Here is a 25317-nt window from a genome sequence, read left to right as displayed (position 1 = left end):
TCACAACCTCTCAGGATTGTATGCTTCTCCATAGTCTATTCTACCTGGCCTAAAACAGGAGTCCTGTAAAATAAAAACTTAACTTCTTGTGGTGGGAAAAAAGAAAAAAAAAAAAAAAAAAAAACATTCAAAACCTAATCATCCAGACAAACGTAGAAATTTCTAACAGGCTTGTAATGCAGGAATGCCCAAGTTACAAGAGAACAAAGGAAAAAATTAGACTTTATGTGAGGATCTTATCTTTGCACGTGTTAATAGACAGACATGCAACTCCTACACACATTTTCTTGCTTCCAAAAACTCTTCCAATGTTTTTTTTCTTTTGATTCTTGTGTGAGTTGCATATTTTAGTGTAGGAATATTTTTTGCTGAATATTGGCTTTTTTTCTTTTTCTTTTTTTACTTTACACAGAAACACAGAATTTCAGGGACTGGATACTTCCTGCTGATAAAGTTGTAAACATGCACATTTATTCAAACTGTGCAGTTTGAAAAAGCCTCTTGCAAAGCCTCTAACACTAAACTGTAAAAGGTAATTCTAAATGTAATACCATTCCTTTATACATATATATATATATATATAATTACAAAAAGAAAAAAAAATAATTTAAATTGGCTTATTTATATTAATAGCAGCTTCTTAAGTTGTAGTTCATTTGTCCTAACTTTGCAGTAATTTAAGTCTGCTTAGTAATTAATAAACATTTCCTTACCTTCCACTACTTATATTTCAGTTAAAAAAAAAAAAAAAAAAAAAAAAAAAAGTTAAAACAAAGCTTAAATTTAGTCACATCAAAAAACATTAAAAATCACACTCTCTTGCATGGAAGTTCTACTTATTCACTCAGTGATACTCGTACATAAAATCTTGTTAATCTGACTCTTCCAGGAATTGGGTCCCAGCTTACTTTTAAGTGTTCTTGTTGCCATTCTTTTTTTAGTGCTTACTCATATCTTAACAGTCCTTTCAATAATAGCAGTAAGCCAAAAGGCAACACATTAGATTAATAAGAACTACCTTAATCCTGTGTTTTACAAAGTGGGAAAGAAGGCTTTCAAAGATTGCAGGTTACAGTGTGTTGTTTCTGCTCAATAAACATGAGTACAACCCTCCATTACAGAAAGTCTCCCAGAAATTAACAGTCTAATGGCCCAGCTCACCACAAGTTCTCCTCGGTGAGAACTGATTGACAAGCAAGACTGATTAAAAACACACTGCTCAGAAATGACCCAGGGCTGTATTTTCTGTATGTGTTTGTTTTTAATTTATATTAAATTCACTGTAGCAATGCTTCTAACTCTCATTGCTATCATTTACAGTAAGATAATATGCATCTCACATAAAATTCCATAAACTGCCAAAGGTTTTACTACTAACTTTCCTTACATTTTATATCTGCTAAAAGATGGAAAAATCCTCCATCGTTTCACTCAGTGATCAAACCATCACAACCAGGCCACTCCCCCTTCATCAATTCCATTCTCCTTCTCATTCAACAAAGCCACAAGCATTTTCTCCCCTCCCCACTAAATCTGAGAAATGAAGTCCCAGAGCACATTTTGCCGCTAGTCTCCTGGCAGGTAACACACACTTTGAACAGACAGAGAGCAATAAAGGAAAAGCATATTAAATTGTTTTGCTTTAATGAAGTGAAAGAGGCACCTTCTTCTTATAGTCTAGCAAAACGTTAGAGATAGTTCTTTTTTCCCCAGGCAAGGAGCATTGCCTCAGCTCTACTGTATGCACGCCCAGCCACATCGTGGCCCCTCAGGAGCAACATGGACACATATCCTCTGAGATCTGAGGGCTGATGCACCTACTTGCAGTGAGCACATCAGTCATACTTCTCCTGTCTGGCAGTTCCCCACCCACAACCTCTCTATGGAGGATCCAAGGCATGGCTGCATTCTGTGTATAGTAATTACAGTACAGGCATAGATGGGACAGAAGCACCACTTGTGGAAATGACAATGTATTTAGCTCAGAAAGTAACAGCTCTGCCAATCTCAACATAGCCCATGTTAATGGTGATGCTTTTAAAGCCATGGATTTACGAGGTGAGTTGTCCAGCTGATATATCACCAGAGACTGAAGGTATCTGTACTGAAAAGCCTCTTCTAGATTTCATTCCAAGAAAGAAGGAAAAAAAAAAAAAAAAGAAGAAGAAGAAGGAAAAACATCTGCAGTCCTTGGCAGTATTCAGATTGTTTACCTTGTTTCTCATGTTACCTCCCAGGCAGAAAGAATATTTAATATAAAGGCATGCTGTGGTGCATATGGCTGCCTAACATTTCTGATAGAGAAAATATCTTCATAAAAATCATGCCGACTTCGTTTCCAGTACTGAAAGTGACCATACAGTATAAGGGCTGCAATGGGAAGCTGTAGTAACAAGGTTGCAATAACAGACTTTTCTCAGATGTGCAGACAAGATTAATGACTAATTAAGTAATTAAGCACTTTGCTTTGTAATTTGTTTGATAGACTATAAATACACCATCAAATTATCAAAAGTTGTAAAATATTTTGCTGTGTGTCAAGCAATCAGGCACTGATGCATGCTTTTAATGAATACCAAAGCAACCTGTAACCAGCTGGAAATTTTCAGCAGTTTAATGACAATAATTAATCATTAATTTTGAGTAGAAAATAATGCATGCTGAAAACATGATCAAATGAAAAGAGATCAACAGATATAAATAAGCATATTGATAAACATTTGCACTGTCATCCTCTTCTCTTCTTCTACCTTCTTTATCAAGCAAACAGCTTGATAAGAAATAAGTTATGTAACAAACCAGGATCTGAACTTAACAATTCGAAAGAACAGTTGGGACTGATAGATGAAAAATAATTACTATTAACTGTTTCTACTGACACTTCATCATTGCTTGTAGCAGCACCTTACAGTCTGAAAAACTAAAAAAAAAAAAAAAAGTAAAATAATCCTCACTTTAAATGTTTAAAGCTTCTATATTACTGAAGTAATTACTAGATTATTTAGAGAATTTTAGATTTCTTTATTCTTCCTCTGTACACTCATTTTCTGTACCAATATTTGCTTAATAAATTGTGTTGTACTCCACGGAAGTCAGATTTGCAAATTAGATAATCATATCCTTTATTAAAAAGGTGTTATAAGTGAAGCTTTTGAAATGCTATTCTAAAATATTTGTAACTGTAGTCCAACCCACAAATGAATCATGGATACCAGATGCCTTCAATTACGCACTTTTCCAGTTTTCAGTGAATTATTATTTACAAGCAAAATATAGTATGATGATTACAAAACTAAGAGGCTGTTTTAAAATGCAGTCTCCCTAACACTACCCTGAGCACCACACAGTGCTAACCCAGAATAACATATGGCTTGATCATAAAATACAGTACATATGATCCTGCAAATGTAAACAGAATTTCTGCGACATAAAGATTAGTACAGGGCAGAAGAATATTATATATTGTCAGCAAACACGATTCCATCCCTAGAAATAAGCAACTTTACTTTCAGCTTTATTTCTTTACCTAGTTATACGAAAATTTCCAAGTTGTTTTTCTAGGCTCACAGCTGCTTTTATTTCTCCTCTGACCTCAACAGGCATCATCACCCTTCAATAAAAACATTAGTATTTCATGAGATGGATGAGAAGCAAATCATTTTGCAATGACATATTACATCTGTGAGGCTAAATTGAACAAATTTAATTTTATGAGATTTCATATAAGTAAAAAAAAAAAAAAAAAAAAAAAAAAAAAAAAAGTAAGTTCATAGCAGGAACTATTATCTTCACCATGCTGCATGCTTTCCAAGTCTCACATTAAAAGCAGCCTACATCTTTCCTTTCAAAGTAACCATTCTGTAATGGCAAGTTTTCGAGGTTGTCTTCAACTGAGGTACAATACGTAACCAACAAGCAATGTTGTTCCCAAAGATACCCACATGTTTTTCCATTGCAATTTATTGTCTCCACCAAATTTAATTATTCTAAATTACTCTACTTAAAGGCAAAAAGCTCCAAACAGTACGCAGGAAAGAAGTTCAACTGAACTGTCAGTGAATTTAACAGACACTTCTTGTACAGGAAGAATACACCGCATAAGTGGTCACAAAGAAAGGCTTGTGTAATTGTGTTCTTAGGAAGAGTTTTCAAATAATGAAATTATTTAGAAATAATTACAAGGATTAAAAATCAATATTTGTATACCTATACTACAGGTATTTTTAATTAGCTAACCAATTTCATCTTTCTCTTCCATGACTTTGATAAGGTAACTTCTAATGAAGTAGCCTCTGGCATGAAAGAATAAGACAAAGCTTTTTTTTCCATTTCCATATGCATAGCTGATCACAGTTACAACTGAGCTTGCTTTGTACACATTAGGCACTCAAATGATTTCTTGGCAGATCCTCTTAGACTTTTAAGGAGTAGTATGTTTGCTTTCTAGGACCTCTGTCTATCCTCCTCATGAAGTCCCTATACTCTATATTTTTCTTTTTAACTAGCTCTCCCATAGTAATCAAAATAGCACAGAGCTTTGGCACTTTTCCTCATATGCATAGAAACAACTTGTCCCTGCTGTGTCTGCTAATGATTAGTACACACCTTGATAAGATTAAATCTAATGTTTAATTCCTGAACTATCCCAAGCAATTCATCCTATGTAACCTAAAGACATTTGAATGATGGCTGTTAAAGATTTTTATTCACATTTCCCTGGATAATTGCCTTATTTATCACAAAGTGCAAATACTGAACTGTGCAACTAGAACTGATCAATACTCAGAGAAGTGCCAAGAAAACTTCAAACTCCTAACTTGCTGTTAGCATTAAAAGACATACAGATGTGGGACAAAAGTATAGTTTACAGGATTGTTATGAGAAGATTTTTATCAGGCTCTTGAAATCAGCCCAGTGACATTCAAATTGTATATTTTTTTTAGTGGTGTTTAAGAAGCCAGTTCTCATAGAAAGGCAATGTTTCTTATGGATGTCATCTCTGTAAACATGTCAAGAAAAGAGTACAAATATACCTGGAAACTTAATGTATTCCTTATAACTGGTTGAGAGTTAAAAGAGGATCTAAGGAGCAAAATCCAAAAAGCACTGATTAGGTATTACCTAGAACTTGCCATATTTGCAAGATTATCTTCCTCTGAGACATGAAGAGCTGTCCCACTCACTTAAGAAAAACTTTTGCTTCAGCCCATCCACCTCACCCAGCTACACAGCCAGCAAGCAGAGGCAGCAAAGTAGACCCACACAACCCTGCTTTATCAAATACTTCTGCTGAAGCACAGGGAACTATAAAACTCCTTTTAGCCTGTAAATGGTATTTGGAAAAGCCATGCCAAAAAAGAGAAAGAGAAAGCACATCTAAAGCTAATTAATTGTAAGAAATATTACATAGGATGGGAATATGCAACTATACATTGCATGTGATTTCCCATAGCATTTTGCCTGTCCTCCAGGTATTGCCTAAGTGTTGATTCCCATGAGAGAACAGGGATTGGAGGTGTCAAAGTGGTTTGCTGTCAACAGCAAGTCCACCACTTACACCCATGGACTTTAAAACAAACAGCAAACTTCCAAAAATTATCATGGAAAATTAAGTAAAATCCAGGAAAAGCATCCCAAACTCTGACCTTCTGCATTTATACACACAGTTTAAACATGTAATTATTTGTTACTGCCTGGTCTTTTTTTTTTTTTTCCTTAAATACTGAACAGAGTTAATGCACTTTTGCTTAAGAAACTAAAGTCATGCCTGTATTTGTTTATCCCAACACTTCTGCCACCATTTAGAAAGTTATGAAAACCTACTGGTATTTTATTAGCACAGTGTTTGACTTTTAAGCATGAAGGCAAAAAACACAACTTTCAACTTCTTATCACTTCCAAATTGCTCAGCTTCCTCCTTTCAGTCCTGAGTATCAATAAACTAGCACCCTGAATTGAATGGTGCAATTACTCTCTTGGTAGCAAGTTACAGCATCCATTGGTGTGAAAGGACAAATATTTCTCCCCAGTTTTCATGGGGAAGTCACATGGCAGAAAGACAAGGGTCTTGCAAATCAGCACATAAAAAACAGCTGCTCTTTTGTTTCACTCATTTTCCCAAAAGTATTTCAAACATTCAGTATTGGTTGCATAGCCAACTTGACACTTCTACTTTACACATTTGTCTAAAGGGCTTGAAATAAACATTTGTACTCTCATGTGTTCTTAGCCTGAACAATAATGAACTGGAAAGCTGTCAATTATTTCCGATTCTCAGATTCTCAACCAAATATCAGCACAATTAAAATCTGCTTTGTTACTGTTCCACTTATGCAACCAAAATACATGCTGCTGTAAGCCCATCAGAGAATATATTTGAAAAGTAGTGGAATGTGCCATAATGTCAGCTAGGCAAGACAATGCAGCAAGCTTCGAGATGCTGTGGTCATGCTCACATTGGACTACTGCCTGTGCCTGTCCTTGAACAAGAATCATACAGCAAATGAAAACTCCCATCAAAAGAAGTCTAAATATTCTGGCTTTCCTCTTTAATTACTTTGTTAACCTTTCATGAGCTTACAGTTTATTGTACAATTAGAATGATTTGGTGGAAAAATAATCTGCTTCCAACCTTCAGCGCTTACTCTATACAGGTTTACTAAGAAATTATCAAGATTATTAAGAGTTGTAAGACTTTAATACTATTTGGAAATAGTATTGGATAAAGCCAGTATGCAATTATAACATAACTTCTTTTTCATGGGAACAGTACTAAAAAGAGCAGGATTCTGAAACTAAATCTTAGTGAACTGATAGGTCATCAGCAGCTTGCAGAATGCTCACTAAATCAATTACAGGATTGCACACCACATATCTGACCTTCTGTTTCTATTTTCATAGCAGTATCTCCACTGAGATAGCCTAGCTTAATATCTGCTTTCTATGTATTCATCCTCAAAAAATAAGAGGCTTAAAAATTTAGAAGAAATATATGGTCATAAAGGGAAACTGATTTAAAGGGATCTTCAGATCTTATTCACTCTGCCACAAGTTGAATTCCATACATCTCTACATTAAATAAAAACACTCACCACACACACCACCCTCATCACATTTCTGTAAATATTTCAATATTATTGTTTTGTTTTTTTTTTTAATAAGAGATAAATACTGAAGCAAGTCACAAATTAAATTTTAGACTGAAGTTACAACTCATGACTTGTTTCCGAAATTTCAAAAACCACACAGCTTTGGTTTACTTTTCTTGTTGGACAGCTTATGTCCCAAACAGCCTGAAAAATATATCAAGAGAATTAAAAGTAAAAAGAGCATTTGAAATTTGTCTTGTTTTGATTAGCTCGTAACAGATACAATGTATGCAACCATTACCATACATACTACGTTTTCATACAGTGGAATCACTTAAAGTATATTAAGATCATCTAATTCTTAACTGTAAAATTAATAGAATTGTGTCTTTCAGGTTCCAGAGATGCATTTTTAGGTTGCATGTCATGCAATCTGCAAGCATATTTACATTCAGAGTGTTTTTTGTTGTTCTTTTTTTCTTCAATATTTTCTTCAATATTAATCTTCAGTATTTCTGAAATACAATTAGACCAAAAAAAGAAAAAAAGTGTATGCAAAATACAGTACTAATAAAGCACCTGATATGCCCCTAGAAGTCACATGCTAAAGGATGTTTAAGAAAAGCAGGGGTCTGTATAAGGAATTCTCAAAAATATAAGTCCAGGATAATAACTGATGTCCATTACACATATTTGACCTCAGACTGGTACTCTGCCCTTGACATCTAGCTATAATTCATATGCAACACTACTGCTTGCATTAAAGTGGACCACAAGCCATTATAAATAGAAAATATTCTTCAGGACGTGAGAGGAAATTTTTAACTGGCTTAAAAACTCTGCTGGTTCCCCTAATTACCATATGTCTCCTGTAATATTTTCTATGCTGTCTCTTAAATAATGCAACATTAACATTGCATGGCCAAAGACATTAGGGAGAAAAACATTTTTATTTACTCCTATTTACCAAATCCTTAAAGCAAAGTTGATTGCAGCTTTATGGCTCCCTCAGTACTTACTTCTCCTAACACTTTAAATGATCTCATCCTAGGAACAGTCAGCACTTAAAAAATTTAGCAAGAATGAGCTCCTTGGGTTTTCTTTTGCTTACTTCTTTTCCCCAGACTCCTGAAGAATGAGTAGAATACTGCTTCACCAAATGTCAGGAAAAGACTCCATGAACAAGTAAGCACAGGAAACTGATATGAAATTTACACTGTATTTCTTAAAGACAAGAACATTCATGAGTTTTATATAGTGTGAGAGAGACTGTAGATTTAATATCCAAATTTACAGATAATAAATTCAATAAATAGATTTTTCTGACCTTGCAGGCAACTAGCGCTGCAACCTCTTCCATCCCAGCACATTTTTATTGTTTAAAAGATTCACTTAAAACAGGGCAGCATGAATGATTTCATCAAGATCTCTGCTATTACAATGAATCATTAATATCCTAGTGAAAAATTTATTGTGATGAATAATACATTCAAAATGATGAGACAGAAAATGAAGCATTACTCTGCAATGTACCAGGGAACCAAAGGGATGTTATGGAAGTTGTCAAGCTAAAAAAAAAACATCACTTCTGGAACTAAATCTTTCTAGATGCCATTTCAAATGCTTTACCTTTATTTCATCCTCTCCCCAAACATTTTTATTGTAACTGAAGAAAAAGCACACACAAGTTAAGAAACATTCCTGCCTTTCTATAGTCCAGGTGTAACCACTACTTTTGGTCACAAAACAAGCTCTTATCCTAAGGTGGCACTTCTCTGTATTCTTTGGAATTTATTTGAGCATACATAATTGTGAAATACAAACCCTTGTTATGCCTTTTTTTCAATTTATTTTTTCCAGAATACTATATCTATTGTATATATGGCAGAGGTAGCAGGATTGGGTAATGAACTGATTAGACAGCTTTGATACTTGCATCATTACTAAGTCAGGGAGATAGAAGGGCTTAAAGTAATAATAAAGTCAATGTAAATGGCATAGAATGAAAACTTACACAAGTAGAATAATGACTCTTTCCTGTGGCCTAAAAATTAGCGTAACCAAACACACCTTTCTATTGCAGAACACAACAGTTGCACTGCTGTACTCTACTGAGTTCTGGCAAACAAAATAACTAGCACATTGATAAGATGGAATTCTGATGCTAAACAAAAAACACAGCACTAGGATACAGGCAAAGAGCTGTCATGAAGAATTGATTCAACTTCGAAAGGGAATTAAATATGCATTACACAATTGATAGATTTGTTTTGTCCATTCTGGTATACAGATTTTTGTATAGTACATTGAAGCTGGCAACATTATAAACATTCTTGATCCAAGAACAACATATAAAACAGTAAGCAGTACCTTAGAATTTGATGTGGATTCCAAAAAGCAAAGCCTGTTGCCAAATCCTTCTGCAGCAAGACACAATTTCTGTTGCTCCTTGTGAACCGTTGCAGTGCACTGCAGAACCACTTCATCATCCTTCAAAAAAAAAAAAAACAAAACATACAAAACAGTGGTTATACTTCTGACTTGGGGAAGCACGTACAAAGCTATCCATGAACACAAGCAGAACTGAATCTCAGCATAATTTTAATTCTCTGATTAGAGAAAGTGGGCAAAACAATGAAAATAATTGTAATTCCTATACATGAGTTTTTTCTGTTTACCTACCATTATAGTAAAAAACAGTAAGTATTTACATACAAATGTTAAAGCACTAAATCTTTGCAGTAATTTAGTCATAGAAGATGTTGTTAAATCCTGATAGAACAGAAGCAGACCCCTATTTATATTCCAGTTTCACAATGGAACATATCCACAAGCTGGAGAATCCCTTTTCAGAATCTTTTTTTTTTTTTTTTTTTTTTAAGCAATTACATTTACTTCCAAAAGAAGAGCTGACTTCCAAGTAAAAAAATAGCAGTATTAGGTCACAGCTACACAAACACATTTTTTTTTTCTCTTCCTATCCTTTCTTGGAAGGCCCCAGTAAGCATGTCACCCTCATACACTGCGTTGGAGTTGTTTAAGAAAAGGTCGCTGGAGAATATGACAACTTTGTACCTCCATAGACAGAGGCCGACATCAGAGCAAGACTACCATGTTTACTACATAAATTTCTATCAGTTTAATTATGTACCAGCCATTCTTGTTTTTCTTTTTTTTTTTAAAAGGAAGTCTGAAATGAGTTCTACACAACCTACCTGCAAAAATCACTAACAGCTTCAAAAGTATAATTCAGTTTTGAATTAAGTCTCTGACAAACTTAATTTTATTTAACCGTCTAATGCACCATAACCTTGCTTGTACAAGCTGACTGCAAAGCAATTACACATACGCACACATACATTATGTAGATGACAATTGCTGAAGGCCTAAGAAAAGGAATAGAGCAACTGCTAAATTCCCTGATGCACAAATTTTCCCAATTTGTTTTCCTAACATTTTTTCTTCTTTTGTGTTACAGTGAAGTACACATAGTAAGTCAAAATAAAACACGTTAATGAACAATGGTGTTTGCTTGTCATACTCCTTGGAATGAAGTTAACAGACATTCAATCTAAAGAAAATCTGACTGAAAGTAGTATCTGTATACTGCCATAACTAACAAAATAACATGCCCTTTCAGGTTTACATTCAATACAATCACAACAGGCAAATTATATGGAATACGCCATATTTAAAAGAAAAAGTCCAAAGGAGTTTGGAAGAAAGGGCAAGAACAGAGACCTAAAAGCCCTTCAGTTGTTTGCATGAACTGACAGATAGTTTTATTATTCTTATTTCACTGAATACTCATCACTTTGATACACATCTGCCATGGAAACTGGAAAAATTGATATTATTTCCACAGTTTCGCTATAACCACAGCAGCCTTCATTACTAAGCTCAAAGATGCTTCCTTTTTGTTTAGCTGTTTTAAGATACAGGAAAAATGGTACCAAAAGAGTAAGAGAAAGTAAGTGCCAGAAACCGCAAGTTCTATGTAGAAAGTGGTGCTGTCATTTATTATCAGATGTGGAAGATACTAACTATAACAGCAAGGTAGTCTAGAGTCTGATATATCTCCACTTACTTCAGATAAGAAGAAATGCCCCCTGAAAAGTTACCCACTTAGCATAGGTACTTTATTGGATGGCTCTTCTATCCATTCCCATTTTTCTCCTGTCAGGATTTGAACTTCTTCAAACCACTCTTCAGAACTTGGAAGTACAGTCATCTCCATTCCACAAATGGAAAGTAAGGAGCAAGGATGATTGCCTACCCAGAGTAACAGAGTTTGCTGAAGGGGTAGCAGAATCATTACTTAGATTTCAAAACTGACAACCTGAGTCAGAAAGCTATTCTCCCACCCAAGCACCATCTTGGTTAAATCCATTAATCTCAGTAAACCCTTCAGTCTCAGCCAGTACATCAGCTCATAATTTTAAGGATACCATATCTTCCAGCAAAAAGGCATTCTGTTGCTTGCAGTAAGTCAGATATCCACACTAACTCAAACAGCATGAGCTTCTGATCATCACACAACTACATTTATCATTTTGATTCTCAGAAGCATTTTGAACAAATAGGTAGAATCTGTGTATGTTACAAAACCCTAATAGTTTTCAGACACCCAATTTTGAAAAGCAAGGAGAGCTGCTGAAGAAAGAACAGCTCCTAGCAGCCTAGCAGATTCTTATTATATCTATTCTCTATGGGCTACATAATTATTTTCACTAAATGTATATACTCACATAAAATAGATAAATAGATAAATAAATAAATGACTTAACAGAGATGACATTATAAATAAATATATTAATAAATAGATTCCCCACATCATAGTAGCGTTTACTGCTAAAAACATATCCTGAAAATCAAAGCAACAGCAGCAGCAGCCATAAGCTGGTAAAGTGCACACTCAGAACTGCATTCCAGAAGATCACACTACTGAGAGAAGAGTATGAAGCTGCTGACAGTGCATGATATTAAGACAGCAATTTCTCAAAGCTCCTTAATAACATTCACTTTCATCTCCTGTGGTTATTCAACATTCCTGTAAAATCCATTCAAAACTTCCAAGATTACATTAAACACATATTACCCAGTCAAGGAAAAGGTTAGTTTCTTACAGAACAAAGCATGCCCTCATCTTCACAGATGTTTTGACTTGGGTGTATTTTTACAGGATTGGCAATTTCAGTCAGTTATGACTGAACACAGAATATATTTCCTTGTAATACACAGCGTGCCTCTTTGCCCTGTTAAAGCTTGAAAACTTCTACCTACTCTATGGTCAGTTTTGACTAATGTTTAAGCTTCTCAAGATGTCAGTCCTATTCAAGGACGAAAACTGACTGCCAGAGGTAGGCATTATCCAGTGTTATCTGCGCTAGCACTGCTTTGATATGGATAGGCATATTTGATGGTAACATCTGTGCATTTTGATTACTTTTCTGAAATCTGCTTGGGTTTGTTGTTGTTTTGTTTTTTTTTCCCTTTCTACATACTCTAATATCTTAAGCTTTCAATAACTATGCATATTTTTTAAACTTCGGAATTCTGTGCTTCAACTCATTACATCGTGACTTTGACAGCTGCACTCTGCTTCCAATCCAGGACAAAAATAGGCATTCCTTTTTGGCTACTTTATTTGATTTATCATCTAATTTATTTATTTTTTTTTTAATAATTTTATACTTTTGTCCTTCACAGAAGATGCAGTAAAGCATGAACTACTACTAATTTAAATAACTTGTTGCACTTTTATTTATCTGACCCATTAAACAATTACCTCCCTTTAAGATGTAACACTGACTTTGTTTTTCTACTTCTCTATTAGATTATGCCAATTCTGAAATAGCATACAGAACACTAAACGTCACATTTGTAAAATAAAGTATTCGAAGGTTGAAACTATTAAGTTATGTTTGTATGTTGAAACTTGCTTCTAGCGCTGTTTTATATGGCAAATACTGCAATTAGTGGAACATTTCCATCAATTTACATATGCTGTAAATCAAGATCTCAGCACAGACTGCAATAGCTCAATTTCTAATAGCTTCCTCAAACTCCACATATGCAGCGTTCTGCTTCACCACATCCCATTTAATGTTCAGCTGTGCAGCTGAACTTTGCAATGAACTTCCGTGCCAGAAACAATTTAAAAGTAGGTTACAATTAGAAATAAAGCCTGTACAAACCGCTTTCCATCAATGAAAAGCGTACAGTCCTCCTCCTTGACTTAAAAACTTTACTTCAGCTTCCCTTTATTGTGTTGGAGTAAGTATTAAATTATAAAACAGAATAAAAGATTCTAAGTCCCACAGGCCATCAAGGACAAGAATTCCACAATTACTGGCAAGAATATGTTATAGCAGGACCTACAAGTCAGTCCCCCTGAAATGACCTCCATGATATGACCTACAACAACACAATCTCTTGTTTAATGTTAAGCCTCTGAATAGTATGCACTTGAGACAACTTTCAGCGTTTATGGGAGCTTTAGTACTAATTGCCCAAGTGTTTCATTCGCTGCGTGATATTGAAGAGGGTAAAATGCAGCAAAGCAGAAGCTAAGTAACACATTAAGGTGGAGCTTTTTTTTCTCAAAATCCCTTCTGACAGGGAACACAGATGCACAGGCTTCATTAACTACTCCATTCATAATGTGAAAGAATCACTATCAACACAGACTAACTAGCTTGTGAACAATCCCACAAGAGGTACCAACAAAACAAACACTCAAAGCTTAATACTACTTACTTTTAATTCCATTCTTGACTGACCAACTGATGTCAAACTATTATCAAGTTCTTCTTTGAAATACCATCTAATTAGGATGGTGGTTCTGGCATCTGAATGCAAATGAAGGCCATGATAGAGGTAAGAAAAGGGTCCAAATTTTTAATTACCATATAGTTCTTTAAACCACAATACTACAACCCTCTCAGTAGCAGTAGGCCAAGTTTTGTTAGTAAAACCAATCATAGTAATCATATTGGCCATCAGGAATTACTGTTAAAACACAGTTCAGAACAGTGCTCATCCTCTATGTGGGAATGCAAGATAAAAAGCAGTGCTAAGACAACAATGCATTGGAGAAGGATCTGGTGGTCATGATGAATCAAATGTTGATCAGTAGTCAATGCCATTAGGCAGCAAACAGCTGTCAGCATAAAGGACAGGTAAAACTGTTATTCATTTTATCAGAACAATTAATATAGGAGAGCTGGTTATAAGTTTTCTGAGGACAGCAAAGAATTTTCACCACCAATTTAGAAACTTCATCATTAAAGGATTTTCAGAAGTACACTGGAGGATGTATGCACAGCTGAACTCGCTGTAGGATGAGAAGAAAGAGAGTAGACTCTTCCAATCAGATGATTCTAATTAATCTGGATACATTTTATGGTACATGTTTTAGTTTTATCCTGTAGGAGGAGTAATTTCATAAGAATTCAGCATTACCCTAAAGGAAATAACCTTCAAGACAGGAAATCCCACACAAAATAGACGGAGTTCTAGAGGACCAGAGTAGCTGATAGTTCTTGCTACAGTACCAGAAAGCAGACTGCTAGTACAGTAGCCACTTTATTTACTCTTCCTTCCCCAGAACTGTATAACTTAGTCATCAAAATAATTTTGCTAGATTCCAGAAATGTCATGTAGATCTGCAGTAATAAAGATGTGGCAGTTTAAAAATACATAGGTAAAAACCTTGAGTCATGTAGATTCATATTCGGCACTTGTCAGAAAGTTCTCACTAGAGAACAATGATACAAAGAACCTGTCAGAAAGAAATCCCAATCTGCAAGGCAAAAATAAAAGCCTGTTATGCGCTATGTAAATAGAGTGAGATTCTGTGGCAAAGCAGTTTATCTATGACGTGCATATCAACAATGAGCAGATTGTCACTGGCACAGGACCCATCTCAGTACGTGGCTTCCACAGCCACCAGACAGCAATGAAACACCCAATCACAAGGCAAAAGATCAAATCTGAGTTACTCCAGTAGAATTGAGTAATTTGAGCACCTGTGTTCTCTGAACTACTGAACTGTGAAACGAATGGCTGCATTTGATCTGAGCGCTGCAGGGATATGCCAGGTGGCTAGAATGCTCAACTGCATGGGCTAAAAACCTTCTCAAATACAGCACCCAATAGCAGTATCAAATGTGCACAGAACTGAAACTGACTTACTATCTACACAATGTCAAAGTCTCTTCTGGCTTTGTATTCCACTGGGCAGCATGCAATAGTGTCACAATTTCTTTCAGTGTGCACTGGCCTTGCCTTTGCACGTGCTGCTGTATTTGTTCTTGATTGAGTTCCACTACCAAAAATACATCTGCAAATGAACATATTTCCAGTCAAGATGACTCATATCATTATTTCTCACCAATTAGCTCTGCAGTCCTACAATCCTAAAAAATGCCAAGTTAGGCTTTCAGTGCCTAATAATAATCATGTCTAACAGTAGTTAACAGCAGCTAACTCTGACAGACAAGAGAGGTTGAAAACATCTGCAATATAGTATGCTTACCACATTAAACATAACAGCTGGCAGACTGCTTTTAAAAGCTTCAGCATGCCAAATTTCTGTCTGATGTAATTCCACATATTTTAGGAACTTAGTAAGAATGCTGTTACATTACACCCTTGCTCACTAGTTCCAAGCTGCCTATTCTGCAATCAAAGGTGTAATTACAGCATGGGACATATCTCTGCTATATTTGATTCTGCTGGTATGAATATCAGTACCAGTAAAGACAGAAGTGAGGGCACGCTAGAAAAGGTGTCCACAAAGATTGCACAAGCAAGCACAGGAACATTTTATTAATGATCTGAGCCAGGCACTTAGCAAGCCTCCTCTGAACAAGAGGCATATATCAAAACAATTTTTTCCAAGGTCACACAATACTCAAACTGAACACACTCCTTTTGCTGTGTTCTTCCTACACTACTAACAGGTTCCACAGAGCAAGGAGGAGTTGACAACACAGCCTCTCACCCCAACTCACGCCATGAATGCATCCCTGCATGATGCCTCTCTGCATCATCCATTTTATGCAAGAATACATGAGATAAATTCAGCCTTCACATTTCTATCTTGTGAGCAGATTCAGGAGGCTAAGACAGTAACACCACCATCTGCTTGATTCTGCACATTCAATCCTAGATCACTTTCTCATCCCTTAATCTTTTTTCAGCAGTATTTCCTGATTAATTCCGCTGAAGTGCTCTACCACACTGATATTTCACAGCTTCCTGATTGATTTTCCTCTCTAATTCCCAACCAAATGGCTTACCTGCCACTGTTATCTTTGTTTTCCTGGAGTGATGTTAAAGATTCACTCTAATCTCTCTCTGCTTCTAATTCTCTGTCAGTGTATTTTTACCCACCTTTTATCTTGAAGCTGCTCTAACTTACAAGATTCACCCTCTCACTTCACACAATTCCCATGTGACATTTTCTTGTCACTGTGATAAGTCTACCACCTTTTGGAATTTTTGCTTCCTAGACTTTTTAATTTCATTTTGAAATGCTCTCTCAGACTGCTGTTCTCAACTTCTCTGCTGAGCATCTTTGATTTATAATTGATTTTTTCCTGCATACCATAAAGAATTCCAAAAGGTTTATTAGCAACATGAATTTTCTATACGGTTTAAAATACCACAGAATCACCATCAAACTTAGACTTAATTTCTTTACCTCAGTGTTCTGGATTCAAAGTGCATTTTGCTGTGATAATCCAAGCAATAACACTGTAAAGACAATTCCCAGATACCTTCACTACTACCTATAAAGGAGATTTTAAACCTCCCACTATAGAGACTGTCCTTCTCTCCATTAAAAGAACCAGTCTACCATTAATGACTTGCTGCACTTTTACATTCAACTTATTGCCCTCATCTTCAAAAGAAAAGAAGTAGAATGCAGTAAGACAAACACAGACTGAGGTGTTCAGAGAGCACCAGTTAGTGATTCTGACTTCTCCACACTGATGCAGGTCAGAGCTCCATACAGCATCCATTCATCAGGTACAGTCTACCATTCTATCTTCAGTATGAAACACTTTGTTTCTTGTTTTTCATTTACTGTCAAAGTTACCTCTGAAAAAAATATACCACATTTGCCTCTGGCCTTCCAGACATCTCTTGGGAAATAAACCTTCACAATTGTACTCTCTGTTTCTTCCTCACTTTTATAATCCCACCACTCACACAACGATTTCTTCCTACTGCTCCACACAAAATTTTTCTTCTGCCTCATGACCACTCTAGCAAATACTTTGCCACACTGAATTGTTGGAAGAAGGGAAAAGAGGGACAATAGCCATTGTCCTTCCCCACATACCCAGAGATGAGTCAGGATAGCAAGAGTATTTTTATTCACTCTTGCATCAGTGTCTTCTAAAAACCTCGCACTATTCATGAAACAGAAAGCAAAGAAAAAGAAAAATCAAGTGTCTTTTCCCACTAAGTTGCAGTACCAGATTACAGTACATAAGAAAGTCCAAATCTTGATCACATATAGAAACAAATAATTATACCTATCATATTGCCATTTTTTCACATATTGTGTAACAAAAACAAAATAATTTCCATTTTAGGAGAGAGTATTCTACCCACACCACCAGCTGCGAGTCAGAACAGCATTGGGATAGCTGGGTAAATCTGGCGAGGGCACTAGGGTCATGCTTTTGATCCTGGTAATCCCAATTCTGCAAGAGATGTGTTATGAGGAACGCATTCCTCAAGCAAGGAATCACAGAATACATGGCAATTCTTAATATCTTCACCCAAATTTAGAAACAAAGCAGTTTGGCCATATTTATTCTGCAACACTAATCAAATCAGAGTATGACAAAATACTTTAAAAAATAAAAATAAAAAAATCCTGCTTTATGAAAAAGGTCTTAGAAACAATAGTAGCTGTGCATTTTATTTAACTTGCCAACTCCATTTCTATCATAAAATGAAACTTAAAACTACTTATATTTTGTTTATAAAACTAGGTTTTGAACCACTGTTAAGCAGACCAGAAAGTCTTACTCCAACACTTTCAGATGTCTAACCGTGTAAATCAGTCACTTATTTTATATCTTGTTTTGTATACAAACTTGTCTTACATCCAACTGCTTTGTGAGATTCTGCTACCTGCCATTCACAGCTTGTAAATCACACCGCTGCATCAACAGTCTTTAGCCCTGACATGTCCTAGGAAAGATGCAATGCTATGAACTAACAAATCTTCCTTTTGTTTGACACACCAGAAGACATGCCATGATCATGGGGCTTGTTTGGCAACAGCATCCCCCACAGCAATTGTGCCATTTACCTCATATCATTTTTGAAAAGAGCACATCTAGAGGTTATAAAGTGGCAGAAGTGTTTTCCAAAAAAAGCAGACGCAACAAGGCAAGGTGCTACAACCCAAAAATACTTTGTCAGGTGCCAAGTGTTCTAGTTGGCTCCCAAGCAGTTTCTGAGATGAAAGGGTTATTCTCAGCAACAGCTAAAATGTTCCAGAACAAAGTTAACATGCAGCAGCCTGAAACAGGCACATGTCTAAGCAAAGGTCAGTACACACAGTATCAAAACTCTTGAACAGGTCTTAACCTGACGAGATTATTTCCAACTCAAAAAGATCATATAAAACATCAAATTTTGTATGTTACACTGTTGCTGTCACACAGGATCTGCCAACATTCAAATTCCTGGTGCAGATTTCGGGTTTATACCATCAAGGAAACACAGTTTCCAGTCAGCAGATTATATGTTTCTGTACTTTACTAAATGCTGTAGCTGACCACCATTCAATCAGTTCCTCATAATATCAAAAAATGCCCCCTCCTAAAAAAATAAAGGTACTACAAAAATGGGTAGCAATATTAACAGTTGTTGCTTTGTACTCTCTTTCATAGAATGAAAAATAACACTAGCTTAAAACAACATAAACCTTCAGCACAGCAACAGAGTTGGTTGGTCTGAAGCTTTCTGCATAAGAAAGCACAGCACAGCGCAGTAGGAGATTTAGTTATTAAAAACTGTGCTGATATTTACAAAGCTGTAAATAGATCCTGATGCAACTGTACTAAGCCTATCTTTTGAAATAATAAATATGTCTGATTTACAAAGATTTTTCCTTTACCCCAGCTTGAAGGGTACTATTTCATTTTTAGCCATTTATCTCAAGTCCTTCAGAGCCTTACTGTGATGCTGAAAAGCTGTGAGATTCAACTGGCACACTACATTTTGCATTAGCAACAAAGAAAAAAAAAAAAAAAAGTAAATCTTCAAATATGTAGTAAAGAGGTTTTCTGCCACCAGGTTCTCACACCAGCAGGTAATTCTTCGCAGATTTTAATCAGGTAGAGTGACAGAAGGCCACAGTGAACAGAGTCCCAAAAAAACATTACTAAGCAAGTGCAAAAATATACTTCTTAGCTCACATACGTCACAGCATTACGTTCAGTCTAAATTTATTTCCTGTTGCTTACTCAGAACAAACTCACCAGCTCCCATATACGAATGAATAATATTTTAACAGCAGGTGCACCTTTCAACTGTTTTACTCTAAATTTCATAAGCAAATTCTTAAAGGTTATGCACAAGCACAAACTCAAACATTACAAACCACAAATTCATATTTTTGTATATTCATTATTGGTACACAAAAATACTCACTGTATGCTCATTTTCTATTGACCTCTATATATTCTACAGGACACAGAATTAAGGTGAAATTCATTTTCAACTAAGTAAAAAGTAAATATATATATATATATATAAACAAAATTATGAAGTGGAATTTGTGTTCTTGCATTACATTTAAAACTACATTCAACAAACAATAACTGGAATGTACAATAAACACAGATGAAAATACAAATTCTCAAATACTGAATTTATGATCATACACTAATCTCATTTTTCCTCACTTTTTTAATAAATTATATAAAATAATAAAAATTTCTTATATATAAGATATATATATATATGAAATTGCCATTGTTTCTACTGTTCTTTGAGAGTTCTGAGTCAATAAACAGTATCATGACATCATATGAGCTGCATTTTAAGGTTTTCATAAATAAACTACAAGAAGGCCTCCAAGAATCTGTTAGAATTGCCACACTAATGGAAAGATCAAAATTAAAGCTTTTATTCCCCCATGAAACTTCCATGGGCTGCCCTTTACCATCTGCCACTCTTACTAAAAATTGCACTATTACACTAACTGGAAATCAAAGAAAAATGAGATATAGGAAAATATCATTTCATCAAGAAAAGTGGATTCAGAATAGTAGTTTTATCTGGCCAAATGAAATCAAGGTTTGAATTTTTTTATGCCATATTATTTTGGTAATTTTCTGTATATGTTAATGACTAAAACACTGTATTTACCAAAAAAGAAATATATATATATATATATATATACACACCCTTTTGTATATGTCCAAATTATTTAACTGAGCATATTCTGTGTAAAAATTAAGCACATTAATATCAGTTCATATTTCCATCTTTAATTCCTTCATGTATGCTGATGACTAACACATACAATTAGATTAACACAGGTTAATTTAATGTCCCATAAAAGCTGTCACACTTCCCTCAAACATAGTTACATATACATAACTTCACATAACTTGGATCATAATTATATTTCAACATTTGCCTTCTTGTTTCACTAATTTTAGGGTCAATTTAAACAACTATCAGGTACAGCAGCAAAGCTAGCAGATAACAAGCCCTATATTAAAGAGGCTAAGAAACACAAGCTCTTACTTGTATTTTTGACTGCACTAAGTCTCCATGGCTGGCTGAGCTCCTACATACCACTTAAGATTACAATTCATCACACTGAACTTAAGGCATTTAAAATTCACCCAAGTAAATCTACTTAGCTACAATCATTAGTCATTTGGCTATTTATTTACATCTACTCAGTCTAAATTACCTTTACAACCAATGGTGGGAGACTGGTTTTGCAAAAAGAGAGGCACTGTCTCACAAAATTATTATCTCAGACAAACATGAGTGCCCACTGCAAGTATTTGCTCTCCTCCATGTGCTCTACAATAATCAACATAGATCAGGATGACCACTGCATAAATGGTCCATTCAAGTGAGATTAATTTCTGCCTCAGCATGCTTGCAGTGGCTTCTCTAAACAGTAAAAACTGAAATTAATACTACAGAAGCAGCAACAGCATTAAGACTAACTCAAAATAAATGAGGGTATATAATTTTAAAAAATTGATAGAAGCTTTGCATAATTACTTAAAGTTATGCTATAAATGACAACAAGCAAATCAAATACACTAGACTGAGATTTCACATAACTGGAACTGCCCTCTACCTAGCTAAATTACATAAAAGCTGAGGAAAGGATTATACTTTGGTGTGTGAATTTTATTCCAAATGACACGGGACACTTCATAACCACAAGAAACTCTCAACTGGTCACTTCAGCTCACAACCTGAAGTCATTAGCCACAAGTTAAGAGTTCTCCACAGTTTTTGTATTAACTTAAAATTGCGCACATGCAGCACCATCAGCCCCCAGATAAGGAGCAGGAGATGGTCAGCCACAGAGGTCTCAAGTGACATGAGTTGTGAGCAGGACATCTCTTTAAATGTTGTGCTATGTACTCCAAAGCATTTAAATGGAGCAGGAAGAACTGAAGAAAACAAAGGGAAGAAAGCTGGTGAAGTTTTGGCAGCAGGGCTTCCACGCACTCAGGTGTCCTAGGAAGAGGAGTGGGACTGCTGCAAGCTCTAGACATCCCAAAGCTTAACTGCAGCAATCCATGCATGAGCTGGCATGTTTATGGTCAGGAGAAAGGGCCTATTCAGGAACTTTCTTGATTACAAAGACAAGTTAGATGATGACATCAGACATAGACTTCTAGATCAGATTAATTATATCCTGAGAAGCAGTTTAATATGTCCCTAAGTGCAACAAGAAGGAAAATATTAAGAATAGGAATAGCCATCAAAACTACCACTATGCTTCTCATAAGCAGTATTATCATACAACTGCCTAAACTGGAAAGAATCATCTATTCCAAACCCTGGTTTCACACAAAAGCACCCAAAACTCAAACCCTTTGCCAGAGAGCATTGTCCAAATGCTTCTTGAGCAAAAGCACTTACAGTCATGACCACTGAGGGCTGTTTTAGGGTCCAATCACCCTCTGGCGCAGAACCTTCCCTAACTCCCACCTGACCCACTCCTGAAGCTCCCTTCAGCTCCTCCAGGCTAAACAAATCAAGGGACCTCAACCACTTCTCAAACATCTTGCCCTCTAAATCCTTCACCATCTAAACCTTCCACTTAGCCCTCCTTTGAATGCTCTCTAATAATTTTATACCCTGATATGGAGACACCCACCACTACATGTAGTGTTGAAGGTGAAAATGCACCAGAGCAGAATGGGACAGTCCCCTTCCTCACCCAGTGGCAGTGCTAGACCTGATGCAACCCAGGGTACTATTGACTCTAGTGACCCCGGTTGTTTTCTTCATGTACAGTTTTTATGGACAAATGTAATACAATGAGCCTTAAATAACAGTTGCAAAGCACAGATCAGAAATCATTGATTCTTACAGTAATTCACACAGAAGCATATTTAACAAAAGAGCATACCAGAGCACATTGTTACAAATACAGCATAGAGATAAACAAACTGGATTTATGCATACATATATTTGTGCGTCCATTTATCAGTAATAAATCAGCATTACTGTAGTTAATAGCTTCTGGTTTTACTTAGTTTTTGGACCCCCGGAATTCATCTCAAATAACAACTAGACTGCCATAAATATTAAGAATATTTTTGGCTACATGGAAAATTTCATAACCCTTGCTCAACAGGCCATTGATTTCAATACTGTAAACTGAAAACAAAATGAAATATATATATATATTTCTTTATTTTTTCTTCTCTCTCTCTATATATATATACATATATCTTTGTAAAGAAAGATATGGGTAGATAAATTTTTCCATGAACTTTGCTTGCATAAACACAACATATTCTCAGCTTCACAACTGACTGATCAATTTCAGGTTCATCCTAAAGCCCACTACTAAATAGAAAGACATCAAATATCAAGGGAGACTTTAGCCTACAGAATGAAAGGAGGTGGGCCTCTTACTGCTTCAGAAATTAAATGCTCCAATGATGACATGTTTAACTCCAAGTTAATTGACAAAATATTTCCCTGCAATGGGTAATATGAACCCAAGAAGCATGGAAGTAGAATCTGACATCACTAAATAAGAAAATTTTCTTTCTTTTTTCCCTCCCCTTATAGGACATCTAAACACACACTATAGAAATATCTGCTAAAATAAACAAAGAAAACAAAGAAGACTCATGCCCAGGGAACAACCACAGAAGCAAAAAAACTTTTGTTATTAACAGTACAAGTGTCTGCTAACATCTATTCAGTATTTAACATTTATTCAGCAAAGTACTTAGCAGAGAACCAGATTATTTGCTATGAATGAAGCCTTAAACAGTCTTGACAGGGACTCTTGAAGTGATAACTGCCAAGGGAATTAAAAATGGATCTACACCATTTGATGGAGGCCTTATCTCCTCTACTTCAACCTCTCCAGCTTTGAATGAATCTGCAACCCTGGTTGTTTGCTTCACTATCTCTGAAACAATAACCTGAATTACAAATTTGTACAGCTTTTCACCTCCACTGTTGCAGCTAAGGATGTAAACCTATCTAATTATATTTGAATTATTTCAGAACAAGTCAGTTCTGAGCAGATTCAGTATTATTGCCTGCACTTAGAACAAAACAGAAAAATAACTTTGCCTTGATTTAGAAGCTTGGAATTACTTAAAATGTAAATACTGAAGTAAAAGAAATCTCATCTAGAAAGAGACACCTAGACTACATAATTCAAGAAATCATTTGCAAACATAGGGAAGTTTCTGCGTTTCATAGTTCTCACAAAGCTCAATGCTTCCCAGATGATTGCGACCTGAAAGCCTGGAGTTTGTGTTTTTTTTTTTACACACACTAGAAACTGGGAAGTTAAAAGATATACAGATGCAGTGATAAGAATACAGAGGCAGAATCACAAACTGACCAAAAAAAAGTTAAGCACGCATATGTTCTAGTCCTCATTTTTGGCATTCTCAAGAAATATATTATTAATATACCATTCTAAGACTGATCATATTTACTTCAATGACATGCTGAGAGCATTCTGGAAGGTGCTTCTTTTGGCAGATCTGTACAGCACTGTAACAGATTGCTACTGGTTGGCAAAACGTAACAAAATCAGAATTAAATCATTACTAAAGTGGCAATATCAAGTTGAAGTTGGTAAAGGTGTGTTTTAACAAGATAATTTTACTCAAAAAGATAGTACAAAAACATGTTTATTTTGCAGCCTGGAAAATCTCTTCTGGTAAATGCATCTGTTCCATTTACCCAGATGGACTTACACATCTGTTCAGTTCTGTTTAGCAGCTTGAAAAATTGAAGTAAAATCAACAACAGAAACAAAATCTTAAGAGATTCTGGGGTCTCTCTCAATTTATGGTCTATATACAGCCAAACGTTGCCTTTCCACATGAATGTGCGCAAGATCTTCTTTACAGTGAGGAGTCTCCTTCTCTGGAGATATTCAAGACCTGCCTGGACGTCCACCTGTGCCACCTAGTGTAGGGAACCTGCTTTGGCAGGGGGGGTTGGACTCAATCTCTGGAGGTCCCTTCCAACCCCTATGATTCTGCGATTCAGTGGTAGACTACAATTTGCCAAGTAAAATATAATCCACCATGCCCAAAATAAATGTATATACTGGAGGTATACCAGATCTGTATCAGAAACAGATGGTAGGGATTTTGGGCATGCAGAACTGTTATTTGTGGATAAAACCTAGTTTTGGTGAAATAAAACACAATACACAAATGCTAGAGCTCATTAAATTCTAATCACTAGCAGCATTCCCATACTCATTCCAGGTTACCTGCCCCTGCTACCACTGGAAATACCACCATTTACTGGAAACCTTTTGTATTCAAAAGTAAATATATTCCTATTTAAAATAATTCCTGTTTAAAAATAAGAGGTTATGGACAAATATAGCACTGACCACTTTATTTGTCATATTTGCTGGCTGTTTCCTAAGAATCAGAAACAGTTACTTCTAAGTTCTCCTAAGAATGCCTAAGCAACCACCCTGGCAGAG

At 35.7% G+C, this 25317-nt stretch overlaps 1 protein-coding gene across 8 annotated transcripts in view; it reads right to left on the bottom strand.

Annotated features, from left to right (window-relative positions):
* The window catches only part of RYR2 (ryanodine receptor 2), a 314525-nt gene that overhangs the window by 221272 nt on the left and 67936 nt on the right, over positions 1-25317 (bottom strand). For all 8 annotated transcript variants that reach the window (XM_072331791.1, XM_072331794.1, XM_072331787.1 and 5 more), the window contains exon 2: positions 9459-9578. In XM_072331791.1, coding sequence (XP_072187892.1) covers positions 9459-9578 — 120 coding nt within the window. The remainder of the gene's footprint in view (positions 1-9458; positions 9579-25317) is intronic.

The sequence above is a fragment of the Excalfactoria chinensis genome, chromosome 3 (assembly GCF_039878825.1).
Source record: "Excalfactoria chinensis isolate bCotChi1 chromosome 3, bCotChi1.hap2, whole genome shotgun sequence".
Classification (NCBI taxonomy): Eukaryota; Metazoa; Chordata; class Aves; order Galliformes; family Phasianidae; genus Excalfactoria; species Excalfactoria chinensis.
Note: the sequence above shows the minus strand (reverse complement) of the source record. Positions and strands in the feature narration are given on the sequence as shown.